General features: G+C 42.3%; 1 protein-coding gene across 1 annotated transcript in view; it reads left to right on the forward strand.

Annotated features, from left to right (window-relative positions):
• Positions 1 to 27,155, forward strand: part of gpc5c (glypican 5c) — a 93,979-nt gene that overhangs the window by 42,296 nt on the left and 24,528 nt on the right. Inside the window, exon 7 of the mRNA XM_053437998.1 lies at positions 18,600 to 18,720. Coding sequence (XP_053293973.1) covers positions 18,600 to 18,720 — 121 coding nt within the window. The remainder of the gene's footprint in view (positions 1 to 18,599; positions 18,721 to 27,155) is intronic.

Here is a 27,155-nt window from a genome sequence, read left to right on the forward strand (position 1 = left end):
CAGTTTTGTCCATGAGATCCATGATCAGTCTGTTACGAGCCCCCCCCCCCCCCCCCCCCCCCCCCTTACCGTCACTTACCACATACAAACTGATCTAGAGAGATTTTTAATAGAGGAACTTGGTGGAAAGAGGTCGACCTCAGTGTAAGGATCCTGACACTGAGCAGCAAGTGGAGCGAGTGATGATTCCAGTAAGTTACCTGCATCCTGCTTGGGATGGAAAATGATTGCTCATTAACCCGTCTTAGCTGAGATCTTTACCATTCACTACAAATAAATGTAAATCGTCACATGTCCTTTAAATGGATGACATGACAGCTCCCCATAAGTGAAGCCAGCTCATCTTGATTGCCCCCTGGTGGCAGACTGCACTCCATCTTTTCATTTACGGTCAATGATTTAGACTCAGTGTTTGTCTGTCACGGTTCATGCAGCGTTTTTCAGCAATATGGATTAGTAAGGAGGGAGATTTGCTTTAAAATCAAAACTGATGATATCATAGAAAAAATTTCAGAAATTCAGGTAAATTGATGAAGTGATTTTGCTTGAACTTTGCTTAAGTTCTATTAACATTCAGTAAATGTTTTAACATGTAATTTTGATGGATTCCTGCACTTTATCAGAATCTTCTTGCCTGCTGACTCCCGTCACATTGTATTGACCTGATTAACACTCGATACAGGTCGAGACTACATGCTGGACCTGAGACAGTCACAGAATTATAAAGCTCAGTGGAAAGCTCACTTCCTTCTTTCTCTGTATTGACACTCAAGGTCAAGCCCCTCAATGGTACACTTGTAAAGGTGACCAGTTCAAAGTGATTTACCCACGGTGCTCGAGAGGGTCGGTTTAAAGGTTAGATTGCTCAGGATGACACTTTAAAGTAAGAGGGTGTATGCACATTTGGGTGTGTAGTATGTGTGTGTGTGTGTGTGTGTGTGTGTGTGTGTGTGTGTGTGTGTGTGTGTTTATTAATAATTGTGGACAAATCATAAGATCATCTTTTTGGTTTAAGAAGGATTTGAATGTACTGGACTGGCTCCGTGCGACGTACCACAGACAATACAGCACTGTGAGTGCCTCTGAATGCCTTGCATTTTTATAAGGTTATGACAAGCCTTTTGTTTATCGTTTTGACATCTGGATTCCATTCTGTTCCTGCGGGGAGAAGCAGGGAGAACGCAGCGCTACATCGGGCAAAGCCCTCACCCCTTTGCACTCTCACTCACTTTGTCTCCTTCTTCCAGTCCCATCAAGCTTCTTTCCCTCTCTCTCTCTCTCTCTCTCTCGCTCTCTCTCTCTCTCTCTCCCCTACCTTTCCTGTGTGCTGGTCTCATGGGTCAGAGGAGCAGGACAAACACAAGGGAGTTGGATACTGAAGCTCCAGCGGAAGGGACAATAAATTAATTACTAAACGCAGAGGAAGGACATTCCACGCTTCGGGCCTGCATGTGTGCTGTGCATATGTGCCGGAGGCCTTTTGTTGTAAAAGCACAACACCAGCAGAACTAACTTTAGTCCAAAAAGTGTGTGTATTCTTTTTGAAAAATGTAGATGTATAGATGTCGGAGAAGAAGTTGGCAACAGAGAAGTCATGTAAATAATGATTGCATACCCTTTCTTTTCTTCCTCTCATAATCTTGCCCTCTTACCTCTGCTATTAACATCTGATGTCTGCGACGAACCTTCTCAGGCCTTCCGCTGGACCTCCCACAATCCCTCTCTTCTATTTGTCCGGAGCTGTGATTCGGAGGCCCATCCCTTTCCCATAACCCGGCTGCTGCCTAGGACCTCAGCATGACCCGCTCTGCGTTGCTGCACTGCTTAGACTTTTCTCTCTTTGGGCCTGCATCTTTGTGTTGTGTGTGTGTGTGTGTGTGTGTGTGTGTGTGTGTGTGTGTGTGTGTGTGTGTGTGTGAGTGGCACAAAGAGAAAACAACAGCGATCATATAACAGTAATTGTGAGTTATTTATTCTCTCTGCTGAAATGTCTGGATTGTGACAGTCTAGAGTTTACGGCGTTTCTAAATACGGAGCCAAAGACAACGAGGAGACACATTGTTAGAGGATTGTTCTTGCGGTTGCTTGTAAGCAAATGTGATTTTCTTCTTTGGCCTCACTTACAATTATTTGCCCATTTGGGACTTAACTTGCCTCTGACTGAGGAGTGTTTATGTGTTTCAGCCTTCTCAAGTTTGGTTTTATGGTGTGCCTCGTACACATTGTATGTTTGTTAAATTTCCGTCTTACTCCTCTCAGCCCTGCTGCCGTCCCTTTTATGGAGGAGACACAGTTTTACAGCCTCTCGCTTCTGTAGTGTGTCCAGCCGGTGGATTGGGTAGAGCTAATATCATTAAAGTGCCACAATAGACTGGCATGTTTTACTGGAGCAGTTCCTACTGGGTGATGTTGACGTAGTGCACTCATCAACCTCAGTGCTGGTCCATTGGCAAGGCATCAAACTCCTAGCAGGAGAGGCGGATGAGAAACGGAGGGATGGACGTGCTGGTGGAGGAAAGGAGGGGGGCGGATGGGAAAACAATGAATAGATGGAGAGATGGACTGATGGAAGAAAAAAGTGAGGGATATAGGTCAATGGCAGCAGGAAGCAGTGGCTTCAGGAGAACCCTCTGTCTTTGTGGCCTCGTTTGAAGTCCTCACCGCTAGCGTGTCTAGTGGTGAGGACGGGTGCCAGTCAATACAGGTCTGTGTATCATTGTCCTCATCATTATGTGTGTGTGTGTGTGTCTGTGTGTGTGTGTGTGTGTGAGAGGGGCTTGTGTTAGCCTCCTGAGCATTTTGTATCACATTCCGACACGTATTCTAGAACACCACTCCAGCGAAAACTGACAAAACCCCCCCCCAAAAAAAAAACTTCCCTCCTTTATGTCAGCGCACTTAATTATATGCTATTTCACAGATACTACAGGGCCAAAATATTACGTGTAAAACAAAACAGTCAACAGTGAGTCCTCAAGGACGAGCCTTGGATTTTAGAGGCAATTTTATCTCTTGTCGTAAAAATTGCTCTTGGAAGACATCGCAGCTTTGCAATGAAGCGCTCGCTGTTTCTCAGCACACGCTCTGCAATGGTTATCACGGTGTCGCAATATTAGAGCTGTCTCTGGCTGTATCAACAATGTCTGTTTCTTAATGGACCTTGTATCGGAATTCTTCTTGTATAACATCACACGCAAGATCAAAGATCACAGTTTTACATTCGATTTCTGGACAAGCATCCACATGCGACTTTCTGTTTGAATTTCTGTGGGAATTTGAGCGGTGGAACCAAAGCGAAGCCCCCCCCACGCTTTTGTAGTGGTGACATTTCACTTGAAGTGCAGTTAAAACAAAGAAAAATAAGATTAGTTCTCAAGTGAAGGTATGAGAAAAGGCTCGGTGTGTGTGACTCTCAACATATCAGTAACACACACTGGCACGCTCCCTCGGTGCGGCGTGCACTTTAACACCGTTCAAAGGCAGAGAAAATCCACCTCCAAACCTCCTCTCTGATCCGAACTCACGGCTCCCGGCCGCGCAGACGTGGGATTACGACCTTATAAACTATCGCACTATTTCCGTGTACCGCAGACTGCGCACATTGTATACACAACACATTCACACGCCCAACACACATGGACGCTCGCACAGCATGATCACATCTGAGTTACCGGGCTGAACCTCTCTCTCTGCAGGGACTATATTTAGGGACACTGTTATTCCTTTTCCTGGGGGACACAGGGGACTTAACAAATGACAGTTAGCGCTTGATTGAGTGTGGGTTGTCGTCTGGAAGCAGACTTTCTTTTGTGTTGCGGTGTGAGTTTGAATATATGGCCCACGGTGAGGACTAGCAACGCTCCCTGTAGAGTTTTAGTGTGAATGTGTATACAAGTTTAAGTTTCCAGCGTGTGGTATTTACCGTCGGAGTGAGAATTTGTGTCTGGTTTGAATGCAATGGTACATTTGGGGATAGTGCACGTTGTTGCGAAGCCCAATGGGTAAGTGAATGAGTCTGGATTTAAAATGAATGACAGGCCCGGGAGGAGTGAGGGAAAGCTAACAGATCCAGCTCTGTACAAACAACAAAAGTACAGTACATTACTGTGGAGGGTGTTGTGTGTGTGTGTGCATGTGATCTGTGCTCAGTGTGTGTGTGTGTGTGTGTGGTAACCTGAAACCACAGGAAAAACGTTCCTAGAATTCCGGGTGGGTTTGGTGTCGTGGCTCGCTCACTGGAGCCCCCTGAATGGTGCTGGGAATTCGGCCTACGCACGGAAGAGCTACAGAATGAAGGGAAAGTACCCCCAGCCTCACCCCACCCCACTTTCATACATCCATATACACTTCATGCTACGGCAACACACACGCACACACACACACACACACACACACACACACACACACACACACGAACACACACACATTCCCTAACAACTGACTAGATAATAGACAAAGTATACGTGTAAGACAAAGTATAACATATTACAGAAAAGACTTTACTTTGCTTTTTGCTATTTGAACTTCTATAATATAGCTAGTGAAGTGACAGATGATAGCGACACATGTACATCAAAGTCAAAAGTAGTGCACACTGTGTATTTCATTGCAAGTCAGTCTGATCATTTATTGCTGTGACTCAGTGATGATGGATGGAATGAGCAAATGTGAACTGGACCTGGTACGTGTATGGTGGCCATTCGTTATTTTCATATTCAATTAGAAAACCAAAATTGGAAAGTTAAAAACATTTTTTTATTACATTATTCCGCTTTTCATTCATGAATCTGATACCAAAAAACAAACAAACAGCGATGCTTCAGAGCATCGCTGGATACCCATCTGATGCAGCGTGGTGGGAATCTCTGCATGCGTCTTGCCAGTTCTAAACAACTCTTTAATTAAATTAGCGTATGGTTCCAGTGCGGCCATGGTGTTGAGACCAATTCGAGAATGATTCAGTCCCTGGGAATTTGATGCAAGTTTATCCTGGCAACACAAGAAGACACTGACTTCGTCAAATCATACATATTAAATATCAAAATAAAGTTCGGCCCGCGGCGATTTTCCTATTTTTGATCTGTCCGCTCTTCAATTTGATTTTTTTAGCGTTTCATTCCCTTTGTTTTCACACAGACTATAAAGCAATGATTTATTGAATTGGCAGGTTTTTTGATAGGGTTCTGGAAGTAGTTTGACAGTAGAATCCACATTAGGAAGGCAGAGAGTAGAGTGAAAGTGATTTGAATCACAGACTTTCAGGGGGTGGCCTCGGGCACCGGATCTACATAAGCACCAGTAGACTGTTACAAGGTCGGAATCTAATCATCGATGGTATTCATGTTGATTTGTGTTTGAGAGAGAGAGAGGCAGAGAAAGAAAGGCACAGAATCTTTCCAAATTCATTAATGTATTTATAAATACATTTATTGTCAGTAACCTGTTTGTTTCGAAAAATGTACCTGGGGTTAGAGAAACCACAGTGACTAAACTTATGTGAACTAAACGGGTTCGGATCCAACCCTTGGGCCTGCCCCTGTTCGCTTTCCCCTTTTCCTTCCAGTGGCAGTGATTTATTTGAAGAGACAATCCTGTACATCAAATAACGTCTTTGCAACTTAAACGGTTGCAGCTTCAGATGTGAGCCAGAAGATGACGACAGCGGGGAAGCGTGGAAGGTTTTATGACCTTTTTAGCAGCTGAGCGCAAGGCCACAATTACAGACTACACCTGCTATAGCTACACATTCAAGAATGGGACCTTCCTGTAGCTTCAAGCTATTACAAGCTCCATTTAAAATTCCTCCAGGAGAGAGTCCCTTGTAAAAAATGTTGAATGGACATAAGAAGCTTAACTTATTGTTAACGGCAATTTTATGGCAATTTCATTGAAATAGTATCGGATAGAAACAGCCGGTCAATGACTATTTTAGTCAAGTCGAAGCCTTTTAACCCTAACTTGACTTTTGATATGCAGCTTACTGACTCGCTTATGAAGATGTGTCCAGTTTCCAACCTGTGGCTGATTGACAGATAAGACTGATCATGAAAAAACATGGTGGTCATATCTGGAATATCTGTCTATTTGTCCATCTGTTGGTCATGGCACCATTTGCCTGTCTTTATTTTAATAACTGTTCCCTAACCTCTGCCCTTGTTCTGGGGTTGTTCTGTCCATCCGTCTTTTTGTATAGAAGGATGATAAAAGTCTAGCGTGGTGTCCGTGTCCGTCCAGCGTGCATGTGCCTGTCTTCATGGTCGAGGACGGGTGTGAGTGTTGCTCCCACGTGCCCTTTTGCAGCAGCAGAGTCTGATCCCTGACCCCCTCACTCAACACCCTCGCAAGCCCTCTCCCTTCTCTGTGTGGCCGTGTCTGAGTATGTGGACGCCTGTGTGTGTGTCTGAGTGTAACGTTCTGTGAGTTGGACTTGAAATAGCTCTTTGCTTTTTAACAAACTGCATGAAGAGTTCAGTCCAGATGTGGCAGTACGCTTCCTTCTTTCTTTGTTCATCCATGTTTTTGATACGCTCATGTTCGTGCAAACATAAAAAAAACAGGACATAGTTCACTTTAATGTTCAGCATATTCAGCTTTATCCACGGCGAGTCCCTTGACTGCGGTTCAGTTTACACTGGAGCTGTCAGCCCTAAGCACTAGATGACACCATTCATGCCCAGATCAGAAAGACAGACAGGCAGACAAACAGGTGGTCGTACCACACCAGAGGATCAGGGTCCACTCCACCCGTCTGTGCTCCGGGGCATAGTTTACTCTCCTGGCTCTGCCCCGGCCTTCCACACACCAACTGCCCCTCAGACCTCTAACCTCAGCTATCCATGCCCTCCTAGGCATGTGGGCATGTGGCCGGAAGTGAGGGGGGTAGTTTTCTTTATTTCTCTCTCTTGTAAATGCAATGACACACACACACACACACACACACACACACACACACACACACATCCTCTCTCTCTGTCTCTCTCTGTCTCTCTCTCTCTCTCTCGCTTCCTTCCTTCCTTCCTTCCCTATCTCCCTCCATCCTGTAAATTGACACATCCTGTCAATCATCGTTCAAACACATTCAAACGTTAATCTATGAAATGTGCACCCTGTCTGGCGGACAGGGGAATTACACGGGCTAATGTTGCCACCTACTGGGGAATATGTGTTACTGAAGGACGTATGTGTGTGTTCCATCAGTTTACAATTAGTTATGATGTTTCAAAATGTTTCTGAGAAATCAGCGCAAATCGCTGGAATGAGTTCAACAAAATTTTGCAACAAGAATCATTAGTCATCCTTATTTTTTCAGCGTCATCTATCATTTTTATACATTTTTTACACAAGACAGGCTATTGTCACAAATCTTGTCTTAGAAATACAAAGTCTCAAGCCAAGAGTTACCGGGCAGACTTTTCTTTTGTCTTTCTCAGTGCCTGTCTGCACGCAATTTCCATGTGTGGGCATGGCGGCTGTGACTCTTTTCATTCCCCCAATCTAACGGAGCTGCATAATGTTTTCCCGAAAAGTCTGTGTGGTCTGTTGACTCAGCCTGCAGTACGTCTGCTGCCGCATCGGAGCAGGCGACACAGTGAGGTGGGGAACAGTTACACCCACTGACAGGCACAGTCGGGCCTGGGAATGTCCTCAAAGCAAACCACAGACACCAATTACAGTTGTAATCTATGGAACTGCCACCAGACACTGTTAAAGCTTTAAACACTAAAAGCCATACTGTACGTTTCCACTAGTGGACACAGATGCTCCTCATTTTCTAATTTGTCTTAACTTTCATGTAACAGAGAAGGGAGACTGTGGGTAGTAGCTCTTCTTCACTTCCTGTGAGGAAATTGCTTTAAATTAGCAGCAAATAAAAGCTACAAAGTGTTTGTTTGATGAAATGTGGGTTTATCTTACCTGCAGGGTCAAAATAAAAATGACAGTGTGATCTCAGAATGTATACATGATTTAATTTTTTTGTTGTGCATATAAACAATCATTTTTATTTATCAGCTGACTCCGTTCAGTACAGCAATAGTCCCCACTATGCAGTAGCCCAAGTTACAAAGTTTAGCATTTGCATCTTTTATATGAAATATATAGGCCATCGTACGGCAGACTGCAAATCTCTGAACCCTCAACAGGGACTAGTTTTGAACAAAAATACAAAAAACCCTAAAACGAAACTGTGACATCGTTGAGTTTTAGTGATCTCAGCTGTCTTACTTTGAAAGGTTTGAAAAGTCAAGCTTTGTTTGAGAAGAATATCAGAACATTCTACCTGTAAATCATGAGAAAGCTATAGATACATTTAAAATACAACTTGGGGCACCCACTGGTTCAGCCGGTGTAGTGTTGGGTTATTTCACTTTAGAACTGTCCAGTCAATAAAAGTGAAATGCCCCCCAAAATTCTTACAATAAAGAATACATGCTTAAAATAAACTGGTGCTGTTAAAAGGCACTGTCCGTCTCTCAGCTCAGAAATACCCAATGCCTGAAACGTTAGATACTGTAGGTTTTCAGTTCATGCTATTGACCACATGGGGGCAGTGTGGAGCCATATTCTGCTTCCACACTGGAAACGTGGACGCAAACTATGGTTCCAGACTTACCAGAACCAAGTCTAGAGACATTTATGTGTGTGTGTGTGTGTGTGTGTGTGTGTGTGTGTGTGTGTGTGTGTGTGTGTGTGTGTGTGTGTGTGTGTGTGTGTGTGTGTGTGTGTGTGTGTGTGTGTGTGTGTGTGTGTGTGTGTGGTGAGAGAATTCGAGAGCAGAAGGAATTTGTTGCCAGCAGCAAGTCACTTACACCGAATTAAATCAGCTCTTTGCAGTTGCTGTGATTGTTGGGTAAATCGATACTTGTTCATTAGCCTAGAGTAACTCTGATATGAAACATGCTCGGCTGTGTGTCGGCCTTTAATGGACTAATGATGAGCCACGCGTGATATTGTAGACTTCAGCTCGCCTGTAGACAGAAATAGACACAGGCAGGTAGAACGCGGCCATAATAATGAGCATCAAACACCTCCTTGGTACAAGGTAGTCACAGCATGTGATTGCCTGTAAGTGTATGTGCATGGTAAATGAATCACTGCCTAGTCATAGATCAATTTTCATCTCTGTTTTTCCCCTTTAAACTCACTGCCCTCCTTTTCGCTCAGGCTCTATTTCAGCTCTCTGACTATCCTCAGGGTTGGCCTGGGTCACAGTGGCCTGGAGAGCATACCAAGGCAGGACTAGACTTGAGCCGAACCCAGAAGACAGAGTACTTGCTGAAGGCGCCCGAAGCCGGGCTTGTTTGCTTCCACACGGACTCGGGCCGCATTCTTAGTTTAAATGTTCAGGATTGCTGTACGCAGGAGGTTATTGGGTAATCTTGGTTAGTGTTAGACACTGGAGAATTAAACAGCTAAAAGCATGCTAAATGAGAACGCTGTTTCCCTTTTTATGTTTTAATTAGCACTGAGCATCTTGGAAATCCCGATTCTCAAGGGGGTTGCAGCCCACTATTAGCAAGGGCCATATCTCAACGAGACCACTCGACTGGCTCGCTGGGGACTTGGTCAGCTTTCATCTGCATCCCCCCAGCAATCTGATAGGAGACATCCAGTCAACATCCACCTCTATTACACCGGAGACAGGCACACAGACGTCTGGTCAGTAAAAAAAAGAGCGTGCAAAATACAAATCTGAATTTAATCATAGGGTAAGAGAACTCTATATCCCTCAAGAAAATGTGCAAGATATAAGTATTGGGTATGGATGAGAAATATGGATTACTGTAGATAGTTAGATGCAATAAAAGACCATGTACATAACATAACATATAAAACAAACATTCAATATGAAGTCAGCCATTCATAAATGCAGTGTCTCTTTTCACTGGACTGTAGAGGCCAGGCTAACAGTGCGTAATAGCCATGAGTAATATGAGCCATTGGACCTTCAACCGTATAGCTGTTACACTGCAACCACTCGATAAACCAGCCCAGTCTTGGCAAAATCACCCTGGGACCTCTTCAGAAGTGGCAAAGCAGTTGAGACCAACATAGTGGTGTGTAATTCCAAACCGACCACACAGCCATAAACAGCCATATTTAACTGGTGCACAGCGCCTCAAAGACAGATACACTCTGAGTTTAGCGCAGGTGTCGTGCCTCAGGTGAAGTCCAAGACAAAAACTGTGAAGATTCATTAACTTAAACGTCGTGGACCGTAATGTTTCATCTCGGCTTCAATGACACAGGCCTGTAGTTGGTGTAACCGGAGTCTGAAAAAGGCTGTGGACTGTCTGTGTGTGAGTCTGGAGCCCCATCGTTGATAGTAGGAGTTTTTTTTTTTTTGCACTCACAGCAACTGGTGCAGTGCCTGTTCTCCACATGCCTGTGTGGAATCCTTTGTGGTGATTCTGGTTGCAGCTCTCTTTCTGAGACTGGGAAAGTGACCTGCAGTATTCGAGTTGTGGAGAGTCAAGACCGGCTGCAGGACTCGGTCTGCAGATCCCTGAAGACACAGAGAGCTTTTCACCTGTTTATCGGTTCATCAGTTGACGTGATCATTGTTGTGAAGGCAAATTGATGTAGAATGTATCACATGTCCAGATCCTAACAATTCCAAATTGTGCACTGCACTTTCTCTGGCACTGAACAATTCAAATGGAAAGTAGATGGATAAGATAGATAGATCTCTCTTTGTCCTTGAGTCCCTCGGCCTGATAGGAGAGCTGTAAACAACTGTTATACAAAATTTGCTTTAAATGCCACCTCTAAAAATAATTTAAAAAAATAACAAAAACTATAATCAGAAGGAAAACTCTGTGAAATCACATACGTAAACTGTGGCATTGGGTCGCAGCACACAGTACTGTAGGATCAACTGAAAGCCAGAGAGTTAATTATGAGTGGAGACAGTATTATTCCCAAACTAGGGAAGAATCCAGATCCAGAGACGAACGATGAATGATTATTGAGGCAAAACAAGTTAAAAAGGTTCCACAGCATCTCATGATTAGTCATGCGGACACGTCCCCAGAACCAGGAGGAGCGGCAAGTCAGTATGAAATCATCAGAACAGTTTCCAACTCACTTCAAAACAAGAGAAATTAGATTGCCGGGCTCAGCAGCTGATGTTGATTTTGTTTGGATTTGCCGACATGACTGCTCTGCCTGTTCTGCTCTTTCTTTTCCTGACCCTGCCTGACTCTGTACCTACATCCCTGACTCATCACCACCACCAACACCACAGAAACTTGCCAGAGCGAAAAGAAGCATGACGGAGCTGGGCGACCGGCTGCTTTTCACAAACATCCACAAAATACTCTCCGAAAATGTAGCCTCAGCAGTTTCTATAGCGAAGAATTCTGGATTAGGAGTTATTAGGGAAACTTCTGAAAACAACTCGGAGCAAGGGAGGGGCTGAAAGTTTAACTTAAGTCAGGGAGTGGGAGCGGTTGGCCCTGCTCACCATCAACATCTCAGTTGCACATTTTATCCCAAATATAAAATAGCCCTATACTTTACATTTAATTAGATTTAGGTTTAGCCTGCTGGTGATTTAGGTATCAAAATCAATTTGGTATTAAAAAGGGGGAATGGGTCCGATTTGGTTGACATGTAATTCTACCATAAACCAGTGAGCACTGACCAAAGTTTTCCAATGTTTATTTAATTTGTTGAGGAGCATAGAATCCTTGTAAGAGGATAATTTGGCTTCGGTGTTCCAGCAAAGGACAAGAGGCAGACATGAGAGGATACAGTTCAGAAAATGAACCCCTGACTCCCTCTGGTGCAGCAGTGAGCAGTGTTAAGAACAAGATTCTTCATGCTACTACACTGCTTAACATAAACTGTGGACAGTCATCTTAAATAATTTAATAATGCAAATTTCTCTCCTACTTAAGAAACACTTGAGCCTCTTAAATATCCTCTTCCCTTCTCCTATAAGAGTTGTTTCACCACAGGAGCTTTTTAAAAAGGCTCAGACACTTTGTGAATATCACTTTTCTTTACCAGGATCTCCTCTGAAATGTGAGGGGGAAATTATCAGAATATCTAATAATTCTAACAACTTTGCTAAGAAGCTTTATAAATGCGGCTCCAGGTCCACAAAATCACACAGCACCCCTATTGACTTAGAAGATTAACCTTGAGTTCACAAAAGTGGGATAAATTGAACAACAATGATGAGTTCTACTTTCAGCAATTGACACAGGAAACACATTTTTTATGAAACAGAACAGTTATAAAATACTTAACATGATATCAGAGTTTCTCCAGTGGGTAAACTTGGGGTTGCTTCTCTCAAAGTCAGCCTCGTCATCCATAGGATCAGTGGTATAGGTCAGTGTCTCACTGGAACAAGACGGGCTAAAGACCTGTTGCGTTTTCAAATCCCCCGACGCTGCCAGCTGGGAATATGTGAGCTCAAAACATAGGATGAGACAGATAAAGGTTGGGGGGGGGGGGGACACTCGTGATGGGAACAGAGCAGTCAAAGCAATATCAAGCCAAGAATGTGTGCCGCAGGTACTGCTGAGAAATGACTGCAGCTACTGGTGGCGTTCAGCGCGTTCATGTGGCCGCCAGCTGGGTTAGAAAGGAAAACAAAAGGAGCAGAGAGAAAGCAGGATTTAATGGAGTTCATGTTTAGCGGGCAGAGAAATTAGGGGGAAGAAGGAAAGACGTCTTGAACTGGAGAATCGTGATGGATCATTTAGAAACACGGAATAATAGCAGAGGTTGGAAGGAGCGAAATGGGGCACAGAAAGAAAAGCACACTGTTTGAGCTCGGCTGCCCTGGAGATGACCTCCTCTGATGTGCTCGCTGTTCCTCCTTGCACATTTACAGATCTGAGCATCTTTGAACCATTTAGAGCCACGGTGGATTTTGTCAAGGGTTTGCACATCTTCTATGATGGCGGCTAAAAGACTGGGCCAGTGCTTAATTTTGCATGTAGCTGTTTTTTTCAAATATTTATTTTTGCAGAGTTTATTGTTTGGTCTCAGGGTTTGTGGTAGGTCTGAGAGAGAGAGCGAGAGAGAGAATGTGTGTGTGTGTGTGTGTGTGTGTGTGTGTGTGTGTGTGTGTGTGTGTGTGTGTCATTGCATTTACAGGGCACACCATTGCGTAACATTTGTATGTGATTGCACACATGCATGTTTACTGTCCGGCAGACAGCATGTACACATACAGTATGTCATGTTAATTAGATGTTTGCAAAGTGGCCTCAGAGCTGTCCTGCCTGTTCATGTGCTTGGTGTTAGCACAGTGAATGGCAGCTGAGCTCACAGCGTGTGTGAGAACAGTCTGGCCTTTCAGAACAAAAAGCTCCCGCTCAGAGTATTTCAACATGTCCTGGCCCTGCTCGTAAAGTTCACCGGCTACAAACATCCACTCGACTCCTCCCTGGCTCTCACCGCTGGCCTGACTTGTGACTTCAGGGCCACATGTTCCAGTGGGCAGGTAGATAATGCTGTGGTGCTGCATTTTATGATGATATAGGCTTGGGTGAGTCATATATACAGTTTCCAACTCATGTAGACTCAATCAATAAAACAGTCAACTTAGCAACAGAGAAAAATATCACAGTCTTCAGAGAAGTTTGAAAAATGATTCCAGAAATGAAATTATTGCTTTTTTTTGCAGGAATGTGCATGGTTGAGTATTTGATATACATATTGAAAGAATAACACAATTATATTAATCCATTTCTGCAGATTAAACCCAGTGTGTGATGATTTTATATATTGCTCCTTCTTTTGGTTGTTTTTACTGATCAACAGCCTTTTAGAGCTCAAAAGGGCCCAGTTTAAAACTCTTCAGCAGCAAGTTCACATTTTACACAGTGTTTTCTATTCACAGTAGGGTGTGTGTGTGTGGGGGGGGGGTTATTAAAAACCTACAAAACAAGAATTAAATAAGTGTAAATATCCCGACACATTACAGGAAAAGTGGGTAACAGTGGATAAAGGGGATAAAAAAGGTATTGACATTAATTAAAAGTTTTTTTTTAGGATTTTGCTCAAAAAAACAACATGTCATAAATCAGTCTCAAGCCTCAAGGATGACATCTTCAGAAACTACTGCTGGCCTGATGCATAGTTGGGCCTTCACTTTGAGTAACTCAGCACATGTTCAATCTTGTTAACCCACAACGGGCGGGAGGGCGGGGAAAGGCTTTATTAATCATAATGAACCAGCTATTTGTTGTTTAAACTGACAGCGGCACCACCAGCTCTTATCCAATGCCCTCCTCCTCTGGAGCAGAGCCACACAACAGCCACAAGAATACACACACTCATAAACCTGTGAAAACAACTGAACTCTTCTCAGTCACTGACACTTCTGCCCTCCACAGTTTGCTCTAATTCCACCTGATGTTTGTTTCAGAGATGACATCGTCTGTGCTATTTAATAGTCACAATGCAAACGTTGTTGTTTAAATATCGTGTTTTTTTAGGTAATGTCACCTTCTCTTTTTTTAAAGACAGATAAAGTTCACGTATTTCTCTGTGTGCTTTCAAACAGTTCGACTCAAAGTCAGTCTAGACTTTTGGTGGAAAACAAATTTCTGTTTGAGTTCTTCCCTTCAACACTGTTGACTTTTACTTGGTACTGCACAACAGTGAAGCACCAACAACAACAAACTGTCTGTCAGGCAGAGACGACTTTACTGTATGTTGTCTATTATCTGCTCATACTGCAAGTGTTACACGTGGGCTCTTGCTCTGCCAGTGGCAAATACAATTCCACAGGATTCATTTTATTAATAGAATATATAATGTAATAGAAACAAAACTCAGTTGTAGAGACTATTTCTATATTATTTAATGATATTATTCTATTACTACATTGATTGATCTAATTTACGTTCACAAAGCGTCCTGGTTTTGACGAGACGATTTATTGATTCTAAGTATTAAATTAAGCTGTAGCACACCATATAGCTTTTGTGCATGATCTAATAATCCTGAAGTACATCAGAAATATCAACAAAACTATCTCTCAGTGATTATGTGAAGATATTTCTCTCACTGGCAGAAACCAGTTGATAATCATTAAACTAATGGCGTCCTGACAAACACCTATGCAGCAGTACTGATTCAAATCTGATAAAACGACTGGATCTATCTTCTGGTTTTGATCTTGTAAGTCTTCAGCATGTTCTACATGAACTGCATGTTTAGCATTTTTCAGTTTTGAATAAATCCTGCATAGAAGGTATAATATTGATTTAAAGTGAAATGTGACCAGCCATAAGGGACCACTAACGTAGAAATGACCCCTATGTGTACTTAAAGGACACACGCATACAAACCCATCTAAATAATAGAGTAGCACTCTGATAGGTATAAACCTCCGCCAAGGCATTACAGGTCCCCTTATGAAAGCACATTGAAATCTGATAGATCTGGATTATCATTTGGATCTGGATTGTCTAATTTCACACACTCATAGATAACAATCCCCTGAATATGCCTATTTCCCCCAAACCAAGATGAGTGAATTTCTCCAAGGGAAATTGGTTAAAACGTCCAAATATGCTATTGTAATGTTACAGAAGGTGATGGAAATTCCTGGTTCTAACCCATAGGCCACATCTGTGCTAAAATGTAATGGGTTATGCGCATTCCCCATCTTTCCATCAAGTTTCATCTGCTCAGTAGTTTTGTGTTGTTGTTTGTTTCTTTGTTTGTTTTGTGCGTATCCTGCTCACAAACAAACAAACAAACAAACAAGCCAACAGACGTCTATTGTCTCAATCAACGTTTCAGCCAGACCTTGTTGATCTGGCAAGAACTAAGAAGTGGAAAAACATTTATTATTTATTTGACCGGGGGCCACATCTACTGGACGTTCCATCACTCAATAGCTAACCTTACATTAACCCCTCATCAAATGTTTACACATACTTGAAATACTGTTGTTAGTGCTGTAACCTAGCCTCGTCTACGATGATCGACAGACGTACACCAAAAGGTTCACGTAGTAGTGGTGCGCTTCAAATGCACATTCCTCCCGTTGATGTATGTACAGCTTGAAAGATGAATATTTAATTGCTGCTGCTTTCTGCCACCCAGCCCGTAAGCGTTCCTGCAGGCCTTCAAAAAGATCACGTCAGTTCGGTCTGGGGTCGGCGTCAGGGAGTGGAGGTCAGTGCTAGTCGGCGCTCCAGGCAGACGGAAAGACGGCACAGACAAAGCTGCCTTTAGGAGAGTGCATCAATCGGGCATTCACAGGGGAGTGAGTCAGTTCAGTAGAAAATTGTCAGAGAGCTATGACTCAGAAGCTGTATGTGTGGAGGCTACGGCTGATTATTTGTTGAGGTTAAAAGTTTGAGACCACCAGACGGGAGCACGGCCTGTTGATTATAAATTGTGGTTATTCATTTATTAGACACACAAGAGACTGGTATAATTATTCCTTCTGCACTTGTTTTTCTTGAACAGTTTTCTTCTATTTTTTTTTTTTTCACAGTTTGATTCAATTGGACACAGGGCTAATAGCGAGTTAACTGTTTTGAACCGCGTACGTTGCCTTTGGCAGGAAACTTATCATAACATCGGCGCTCCGCTCCGGATCTGTCCAGAAATTTGCAGCCTTAATTGTGCGTCTATCAGGTAATCATCTCTGGGGTGTCCTGCTGTGTCGGTTGTCACATCCCCTACGCAATATCAAACAAAACCCCGCACTGAAATGTTCCAGGCCTAACACGCCTGCCAGACTCACCCTGACACTTCCCTTTCATTACCATCCCATCTGATGAGCTCATTTCCACGCCAACACTGTTATCCCGAGCCAAGGCTGGAGACTGACACGCACACTCTCCCTAAAACGCAGGCCCCCAGTTTCGACCACTGCTTAGGGAACCGTTTGATGCCTCAATTAATCCTTTCTGTCAGAGGCGGGAAGTTGGAAGTCCAAAAGCTATCGATTGTTTTCATCTCGACAAAAGAGGAGTCAGAGCGGCCGGCAATTAAGAGTTCAATTGTTGTCAACGCAGACAATGGTTTGTGTGTCTGTGTCAGCAGGAAGAGGAGGGATATATCCACTTTGCAAATACAGTCAAAAAGGAAGGAGGTAGAGGAAATAAACAAGAAGGAGATATGTCAAGTAATGTGCGGCAGCAGATGGGGAAGTGAGACATTTTTGCATTTTGATTGGCCTGATCTGTAAAGCTCTGTTTCAGCACACCGGAGGAGCACAGAGCTCATCAATGCATTGCTTATATACCCCCAGATTCTCAAGTTCAGCACTTTTATGATTGCCTCCGCTCAAATCCTTATGAACACATACAAGTGTGTTCATGCACAGCTACACACACCAATCCAACACATCCATACAAACACAATTACTTACACCATTCATAATCCCTTTATCGGGCCTTGCACTGCCTGTGGAAGCATCAATTGATTTGATGCCTGTAAATGTCATTGCTCTTCAGTACTGTTAATTTCCCCTACGCATGGAAGATCCCCATCCACTCACAGTATGTCTCCCATATTCATTTAGATAACAGTCTAATGGCCCTGTGGAAATAAAAACATGTATAGATTTAAGTTCATTAAACACTCTTCATACTCATCTATGTTGCTAAGGAGTTAGTATCGATCCTCCAAACCACCCTTGGATACAAACCATAGTTCATGTATGACCTAGATTGTGATTGCAACTACTAAAATCATAAAGTAACTTTTTTGGGGGGGGTTCGTTACGTTAAAAAAAAAAGGTTGTGGCTTGAGGATATTAGACAATCTTTGTTGTCATGATAACAATAACGAGTAATGCTTTTTATCCCTGTAGTCCTAACACAGACTTTGTAACTGAATATACTACGTCACTCAACTTTCTCCTTTCGTTACGTCATAATTGCAATGGCCACTAGAGGTCGCTTAACATTAAAACGGACTTTTCAGTCGTATGCTAAGCTGCTGGGACAGAACTATGGGGTCTTATGTTTGTTTTTGTTTTTTAGCCTGGATAAGGTGGATCATTGATATTTTATTATTTATATTGACTATTTACATAATAAACATGAGTGATTTTGAACAGCAACAGTTGCAGTTACTGGTTGCTGTCTGTAGCAAACCAGTTAGATACTAGTCAATTAGTCATCAGTGTCTACGGACTCACTTCCAGTTAGCAACAGTTAATAAATGACCTTTAACAGAACTAATAATGAAGAGAAGATAAATATAGCCGTTCATTTCTGAAAGCTTGTAATATTTCATTAAACGCCTGCTTTACACAGTAAATATTCATTTCATACATTTTGACATTTAAACTAATTATTCCTGGAGGCTGTAGTGTGCTGATTCATAATGAGCTCGTATTTCTATTCCGCCAAAAATTGTGTTTGTCTTAATTTTACACAGTTTATACAGAGCCCTTCTAAATCAGGCGTGCTGTGAGAACTGTTAACATCCCTGACATCAGCTCAACAACAGCTCTGACAAAATCAACAGCTCTAATCCCTGCCAGGCCCAAGGAGCATGCCAGGGATTAAAAGGGTCCATCCCGCCAAGTGTCTCTGTTTCATGTTTTATTCTGCAGTTTTCTGTGCTGTGTCTGATTCTCTCTTTTCTTTTCCGCCTCACAGCTACTCTGGCAGAGTTGTTGGAAACGGTCTGCACGCTCAGAGGCAAAACCCGGAGGTCAAGGTTCGCAGTGTTGACCCTTCACTGGCAGAGGTCAAGGAGAGGTTGGATCGCTTCAACCAGGTAGGAGGACCTTTGCTCAGCACGATTATTATTAATACAGACTGCACAGATACACGTATATATTTATATCTTTGAACACAACATACACACAGTGTATCTAGAAGAAGACAACAGAAGACAAAAGAGAAGAGATGTATTAAATGTGTAAGAGCAGAAATAAGAAGTATGGCATTCAAAGAAAACAAAAAAGATAATATAAGTACAATATACCAAGAAATAAATCTGAAATGGTATAAATATATAGAAAAATAAATAAAAATAAATAAAATACACTTATTAGTCAGAAGATGCTTTAGGTCTTGAGCTTGTTATCAACATCGTCCACTGCCCTCAGGTCTTTAGGCTGTTCCAGTCGTGGACCATAGTCGACCTATTGATGTTGTTTATTTATTTTTGGCCACCACCAGAAGACCTGAGGCTTCGAGCAGCTTCACGGGATAAAAGACAGTCTGATGAATAGGTCGGTCCAAGACCATTAAGAGCTTTATAAACCGATAGAGGGATCTTAAAATCGATGCTGAACCAGACGGGTGACCACTGCAGAGACTATGGTATTCATATAATCTGCTGTCTTTCTGGTGTTGGGTAATACAGCTGAGTTTTGAAACTGTTGTTACATTAAGATATATATATATATACATATGCATTAGACGTAGACATATCAGTATCTGTGTTTATCTTTGCAAATATGAAAACATTTTTACAGAAAACACATTACGCTAAAGATGTACATTTATCTTCATATTTTGCATAGAAATATGTTTATTTTTAGAATTAGATCTATATGTATTTGGTTATATTTGTGGCCAGTATGGAATCTGCAACTGCATCAGAAATTAAGTGACAATTTGTCCATTACTAAACTAAATATGCAAGAGAAGTCTTACATGTCCATGTTTTTAACATTGTTTAAGATTTTATTTATTTAAAAAAAGAATACAATTTGTCCAGGCACATATATAAATATATATATCAGATTTAATATTTTTGCTCTGACTGAGCTGCAGAATATTTATCTGCCATCAATAACTGAATTACAAAAAAGTCTGGGCCTATCAAAGGACATTGATTGTCCCAGAGTCCTCAGGAGACAGCATTTCACAGAAGCTTAATGTTTTCAGTTACAGAAAACTAAGAACATTTTATTACAGTAATGAAATCAGATTCCACTGAAACCCATTAAACATTATGAGTGAAATGATGGTTTTATGTAATAACAAGCCTCAGTTGATCGGGCTTTTGTCTCATTAGTACAGCTCACACAATATAAGCCATAGTCTGACGAACGGCTGAAAAGTCCTTGCCGTTCGATTCAAAGACTTGTTTTGAATGCAGAGGCAGATATCAAAGATAAATGAAAAGGACAGAAGGTGAAAGGGAGACAGTGACAAAAAAAAGTGAATTACTTTGGAAAGAAAAAGGAAAAGATGAGAGACGGGAGCAAAAGGTCAGGAATGAGTGACGGATGGGCCCAGATGACACAAGCAGCTTCAAAGTGACGCTGTTTGTCATGTAGATGGGGTTTAGGGCTGAAAAGGACCACGAATAAAAGGGCCATTTCACACAGTCCCTACAGGCCATTTGAGGAGACAAACGGGGCAGGATTCGGTTCCCCTCTGCATGTCTGCCCTTTTGTGGCCCTGGATTTTATGCCCACGGATCGTTCACCGGCTATCTCTCACTTTCTATCACTAAATCCTCCTCTCTTTCTCCAGTTTGTATCCTTTCCTGTACCCGTTTGATTTCTGATCCTTCCCTCAAAAAAGACTTTCTCCTGTCTGCCGCTAATTCTCGCTTGTCTTTGTCTTTCCGTTGACCCACTCTATATCCTGACTTTATCCTCTTCTGCAAACGTCCTCTATACCTTCACCTCTTCCATTTTTCTCTCCACACATTTTCCTTGCCCGCTCAATCCGGGTGCAGCTTGTGTCGTACATACACCCCTGTCCACCTGTTCGTCCACTGAGAGCTTGAGATCATTTCTGCCTGAGCCCAGCATCCGATTGTGCACGGTGGCTGTCAAGTACCACCGTTGTCATGGAAACCGTGCCGAGTTGAGCCGGCCTGTTGACATTTGCAGGGTTGAGACGCCCACCTGCAATCTAAACCAGGTGGCCGAGGGCGGCGGAGCTTTGTGGCCGTGCCAGATAAGAGCAGAGAATCATCGAGTGTTAAACGGCCTAATTTGGGCTTTTTGAGCTGCAGCCAGAACAGCTAAACATCGACGGGTAGAGAACCACGTTTTTATCACGCGTGCTCACACTTGCTGTCACGCACACTTTTGCATTGATGTCATGCACATTCATCAAACTGTTAAACATCCAGTCCTGCATGCTACTTATGTGATGTGATGCTGCGGTAACATTGCAAAGTTCCCCATTGCGGGACTAATAAAGGACTCCTGATCTTATCTTATCATATCAGCTTGAGGTTTGCGTCAAATCTAGTTCTTTTCCAAACTTTTCCGACCCTGGGTAATATTCATACTAATTTATATCGATCAAAGAGGGTTGATTCAGAATTAGATCTACTGGCAACAGCCATAACAGACTGAAATAGCCCATAGCACACGCAGAAGTCTTTCCACCCCACCACTTTTCAGTGACACTTCAACTTTGAAAGGGAGTTAGTAGGAGCTATACTATACCAAATCAGGGAGTGTATCTCACACCTAATTATGTTTGTAGGTAAATTTAATCTTGAGCTTCTCATTTATTATACCAGGTCATTTTTGACAAACGTTATGTTTGATTTAAAGATCAGATTTTCTGTCTTATTTGTCCTTGTGTCGAGTCAGATATTTAGTTATATGATTGTTATTTAAACCTTATTAAACTTGAACGTAATCACATTCTCATTTAAAGAAATTGTCTAAACACAAACCGCACGCTTAATAAGTGTCTCCATAATCAAGTCACATGTTTTTTGATCAAACAAGGTCAGGACTTGTCCGCAGCTACAAAACAGCCTCCAACTGATTTTTTTCAGGAAACAGGGCTATTGTGTAAAAATCACAAATGTGGGCGGGTCATTTCCAACAATAAGTTTATTTGCAGATTGATTCTGGCAAGTCCATCCGGATCACTTTCCATTCCATGAATTTCACTGGATCGCCTCGCTGCCTCTCAGGCTGTAGAGTTAATTGCAGTTAAATCACGAGGGAGTAGTTTACAGATATGAGGCATCGCTGATCAGTTCTGATTTGTTCGAGCAGACGAGTTATTTAGGCCTTGACAAAGCTCTGTGATTATGGACTTGACCTTGAGTGTAACAAAAAGCATAACGGGAAGCGATGTTGTTAATTTTGTGCTGAGACTTCTCTGGTGAAGAAGATAATCAAACTCATGTCTGTACAATTGTTCACAAAGGTTCTCTGTGTCTGTGATTTCCAGTAGATCCAGCTTTGCTAAAAAATTGCTTTCAGACATTCAAATTTATGTATATATATTAATTTATATTAGTTTTCTCTGATCCAAAGAAATCCATAGGGTCTCACTGTAAGAGGTAAAATTACACATTCCTGTGTGTTTGTCTTCTTTCATCCTTGCAGAATAGCAGAGCTATAGCCTGGCTCAGTATTGTCAGTATAAAAAAATACACACAGTGGACTGGTTTTCACAGACTGTATTTCTTTTTTTTGACTGAAAAAGTGTTGCAGGTATTTCAACAAATCCCTAATCTGAGTTTTCCCAGATTTGAATAAACCTCCATTTCCTGGATTAGTGAGATTGAGACGTGTATATTTTTACCTAGTGGAGAGTAGTTAGACCCAGAGGACTGTGGCACTAAGAGGATTGGGAAACTGCTGCTGATGAATCACAGACTCTGACCCCTCATTTACCCGTGGCGTTCTCCTCTTAAAGCACTCAGAGCAAAATACAAAATGAACACAGACACACTAACACACACACAAAAACGTACAAAGACACACCCCGTGCACATGAGCACAACCGGTGACAGACAGGTTTGCGAGGTGAAAGGGAAAAGAGCGATCACACACACATTTGTGGCTAAAGATCTCCAGTTGAACCAAGTTCCTCAAAGCTGGAAACAACACACAAACACACGGCACAAAAAAAACTAATCTCCCGACCTCCAATAAAATGGTCCATTAAGTGAATAGGCCTGCATATCTCCTCGGACTGTATCCTCTTTCTCGCTCTCTTGCTCTCCGCCTGTAAATATCGCGGATGTGGACAATAAATGTTTCAAAGTGGATTTTTGATTCCCGGCCATGGGTCCAGCTGTTTTTGGGTGGGGAACCTGTCACAATGCTCCGTCTGTTTCCGTGGGACTGCTCGGGCCGCGCGGATCATTTGTCGGTTTGTCAATTTGCTCTTAAGTAAATGCAGAAAGCAGCGGCAGAGTTTAGGGGCAAAACATGCACATGCTTTATTTCTGTCTTTATTTTTCTCTCCGAGTCACACACACACACACACACTCACACAAACAAGGACAGCATCATTGGAAACGGTGAAAGCTGCATTGAATGGGGAGCTGTAAAAAGTCCAGCATGAAAAAGTCCAGGACACAATGGCCAGTTGTGTGTGTGATTGATGAGATTGGCGGCTGCTGTGCTGTCTGGTTTGGCGTGTGGCCCAGACAGGTTCCACATCAGGGAAATCTGACATATGTTTAACACACACTCCACACATCCCCCGTGGGAACCCGTGGATCTTCGAATCCATATCAGCTACTGCCGGGACTAACAGTTACTGTCGGCTCTCGTTTGTGAGCATGACAGTTTAAATGGGATTTAGGAGGACTGTAAGAATAAAATAAAAAAGTTTTACGTTAAATCTTGAAATATCATAAACTGTTGGTGTAGTTGTGTGAGTAACCCACAGTTTCCCTTCCCTGAATATACAGTAAGTCAGCAGTAAGAAGAGCTTTGAGCTTTAAAGAGTGGAGTCGAGGGCTGAGTTGGCAGCGCGTCACAGGGAGGGGACAGATTCTTTCCACTTGAAGATGATGATGGAGCCGGCCGTCACTGGAGCTCTGCTGCTCTTTGCTGCTGCTGCTGCTGCTGTGGCAACGACACAGCAACAAGTCTCAATGCTCAAGGCGCCCTATTAGTTTGGCAACCGAACCTCATGAACCCAGACTCCACTCTAAAGCATAACGTGTTTTTTTTTTATCCAACACAATTAGTTGAATATTTCATAAAAACCGGTGACCGTTTTTCCACATTTTCACATATTTACTTTCCTCATGGGTTTAGCTCCATGAAAGTAAGAAAATATGTGACCTGCTTGTGCTTCTGGCACATAGTTGTGAAAAATCCAATTTTTTCATTCTAATGTGATGCATGTGTAAAACCAAGTCAACACGCCATGTTCCAAAGGTCATCGGCAACAGGGATTACAGGCTCCTTTCATGGAAATGGAAGCAGGGTACCACACGCAGCTCATGTAGAGAAAAAAAAATAATCTATTAATCACTCATGCAACCACAGAAATCATCATCTCAATACAAGCAAGCAATCGGGCCGTCCACCCATGTCCAGTCCGCATACGACTAATCGGATTAGCAAGACGGACAACATCTGAAACCACAGGAGTTGTTTGCTAAATTGTAGCTGCTACTAGCTAGCTTTACACCGACACGGATAAATGATAAGGTGAAAAAATGCGCTTCCAGAAAAGGAAGATGGAATCAGCATCAAGCTTCTATCTTATAACAAGGGTGTAGTGATGAAATAACTTGGTTCACCTCATATTGATGAAGAGAGGGGGAACTTGAGGCCAACTGCTTGGTTCCGGAGCTTTAAGGATAATCAGGCTGATTTCAGACCTGATTTGACCCGTTTGACAATCACGGGGTCGTTCACGACTGGAGTTCAATCGGGGCAAACCACCAGCCCAAATAATCCTGAAGTATGAGATGTTTACACAATGATCGGCCAAGAGTTGTAAATCCTGTAGTGTGCAGCAGCCTTTAATCGGACCACTTCAGGACATATTTCAGAATGTCAGTTGGACCATTTGAAAAACGGCTGTAACAGCTGGCACCAAGATAAATATTCTATTCTTTAGTTTGGTAGTATTTAAATTGATTAAAGTTCCATTCGAAAGTAAACAGTCGTACATTTGGTGCATTCATTTCCTTTGACAGATGTTGGATCGCCTGTTTCTTCAAGTCAGTGACAAAAATAACTGTAATATATCATATGTTGAGTAACTCTTCAAAAAAACTTCATATCAGACTGTACAGAGGAGGAGGATTTGTGTGCTATATGAGAGAAGTGGATCCTGTACCCTGCTCTAACAAAATGCTGCAATACCGCTCAGCTCAGTCACTGAACTGAAAGCTTTTATTATCTGGATAAAGGTTTGAAAAGTTTTGACAAAATGTGTCTAGTGTCCAAAGGCTTTAAGACAAAACAATGACAATGGCACCAAAGACAATAACCACTGTGACTATATCAACAATACATCATTAATGAAAGTTTCAAACAGACACACTCAAAATGATTCTGCACAGCAGCAGCTGAACTGAGCTATGCACTTACACGTGACAGGTTGTCATGTAGACCCACTTGAATTCATGCTGAGAGAAGAAGTAAATGTGCAGTTTTGTAGGAAGAGAAACTCTTCAGGTTTGTGGTTTCCTTCCCTGCTTCATAATCACAGGGAAGGAAACCACAAACCTGAAGAGAGACCATATGGCGCACCACAGATATAGAGGGAACCTAACGTTGAGATATTAAATGACGCTTTACCTTTGAAGCCTTATGAAGCCCACTGCCAAAGGCTGTGGTTTAACATCATCTAGTAGCATCGCACAACAACGGGACATTCCTACATTGCTAACAGATGGAGATTCAGTCTCAGTGAGAGTCAGTAGCAAGGCCAGCTACGTTAGCTCATGTTTTACTTTAAACAAATTGTGTGGGTACATTGAAGATGTTAACTAGTTTAAAGCACACACAACTTCATTTCCATACACATTTCAGGTCTGTTTGAAAATGTCAGTGAGAGTTTCCACATATTTTATTTACACATTTATATAAATGTCAGGTTACGACTTATTATGAACACTTATTATATAACACAGTCTAGTACAACACTACCACAAATTACAGATTGGCACTTCTCTGGCGCAAGCCTCAGAAAACAGAGCATTTGTCAAGACAGGATTTATTGCAGGGCTGTTGCAAAAGGTTCCTTCGATGTCAAAGGCTTTTTTTCACAGGTTTACTTTTTGATCGACTCAAGTCAGATTGCATCAGATTTGCTTATGTTGCTGCAGTTGGATGAAATCTTATTAGAAGGAGTTTGCTCAGGTTTGACAGAAATACTCGTTTTTAGTCTTTGACCAAGACTAGACTATAACAGGCAAAGGAAATAACTGGTTGAGGTTGACTGAATATGATTCAAAGTCAAACTCAGGATTAAGACAGTGAAAATCTGTTGCTGATACGAAATCTTGTAACTGCATACAGGTTGGAAAACAATTTATAAAATGCACCTAGAGTACAAAGGCCTTGAACTGAAAACAACAGTGATTACTGCCTCAGTAGATTTATTAATCAATTATTTGATTTACTATTTCTGAAATTTAAATTGCGTTACAGGTCCAGGTACGGTCCAAATAGTAAAAAATAGGACCCTAATTTCTTTTGTCCTATTTCACATGAATGATATTAAAGTTGACGTACTGTAGGACCTCCACTGATTAATGCAGCATGTGTGCTCATGACGTTTATAATGATGGACATTCATGTTGAGTGACCAGCAGTGGTTACATATGAGGGGAGAGGGGGGGGCTCTCTAAACCTGCTGCCTTACGAGGGCCCCCGAAGCCCAGTTTGAGGTCTGCAAGGCTTCTGCTTCCCAGAATCACAGCGGCAGCTTTTCAGCGTCTGTTGATCCACACATTTCTCACAACAGACTCCTCATCAACAAGGTGGCTGTTGGAACACGCTCCCTGAAAACCGCCGATATCACTCAAACTGCCAAACATTTTTGAACAGCGACTCGATCATCTCGCTGACAGAAACCAAAGTTCATTCACACGAACACACTTCGCACACACACACACACACCCTCCCTCAGTCAGGCCCTGACAGAAGCAGGGTGCGACAGCTCCACGCCACGGTGCGTTGCTGTGATTGACTCATGAGGGTTGCATGAGGTCATGGCCAATAATGTGTCACTAACAGTTAGCGGCGGAATTGGCTTGTGCTAACTTGCAGCGAATGGGTGTGTGGAATTGTTCAAAAGATGTCCTTACCGTAACTCAGACGTCTTGGGAAATCATTTCCTTATTTACTAAAGCATATGCATTTTTTTTTTTTATTACTGACTGTTGAAAGAGGGACTGATCAGCCTTTGTTGCAGAAAACGCCACCATGTGAAAAGCCATTTTCATCTGGCTCATAACTTTGGAGACAAATGCCAAATTTTCTAGCTTATTCAAGAGAAATATTTTGT

Source organism: Pleuronectes platessa, chromosome 13, assembly GCF_947347685.1.
Source record: "Pleuronectes platessa chromosome 13, fPlePla1.1, whole genome shotgun sequence".
Lineage (NCBI taxonomy): Eukaryota > Metazoa > Chordata > Actinopteri > Pleuronectiformes > Pleuronectidae > Pleuronectes > Pleuronectes platessa.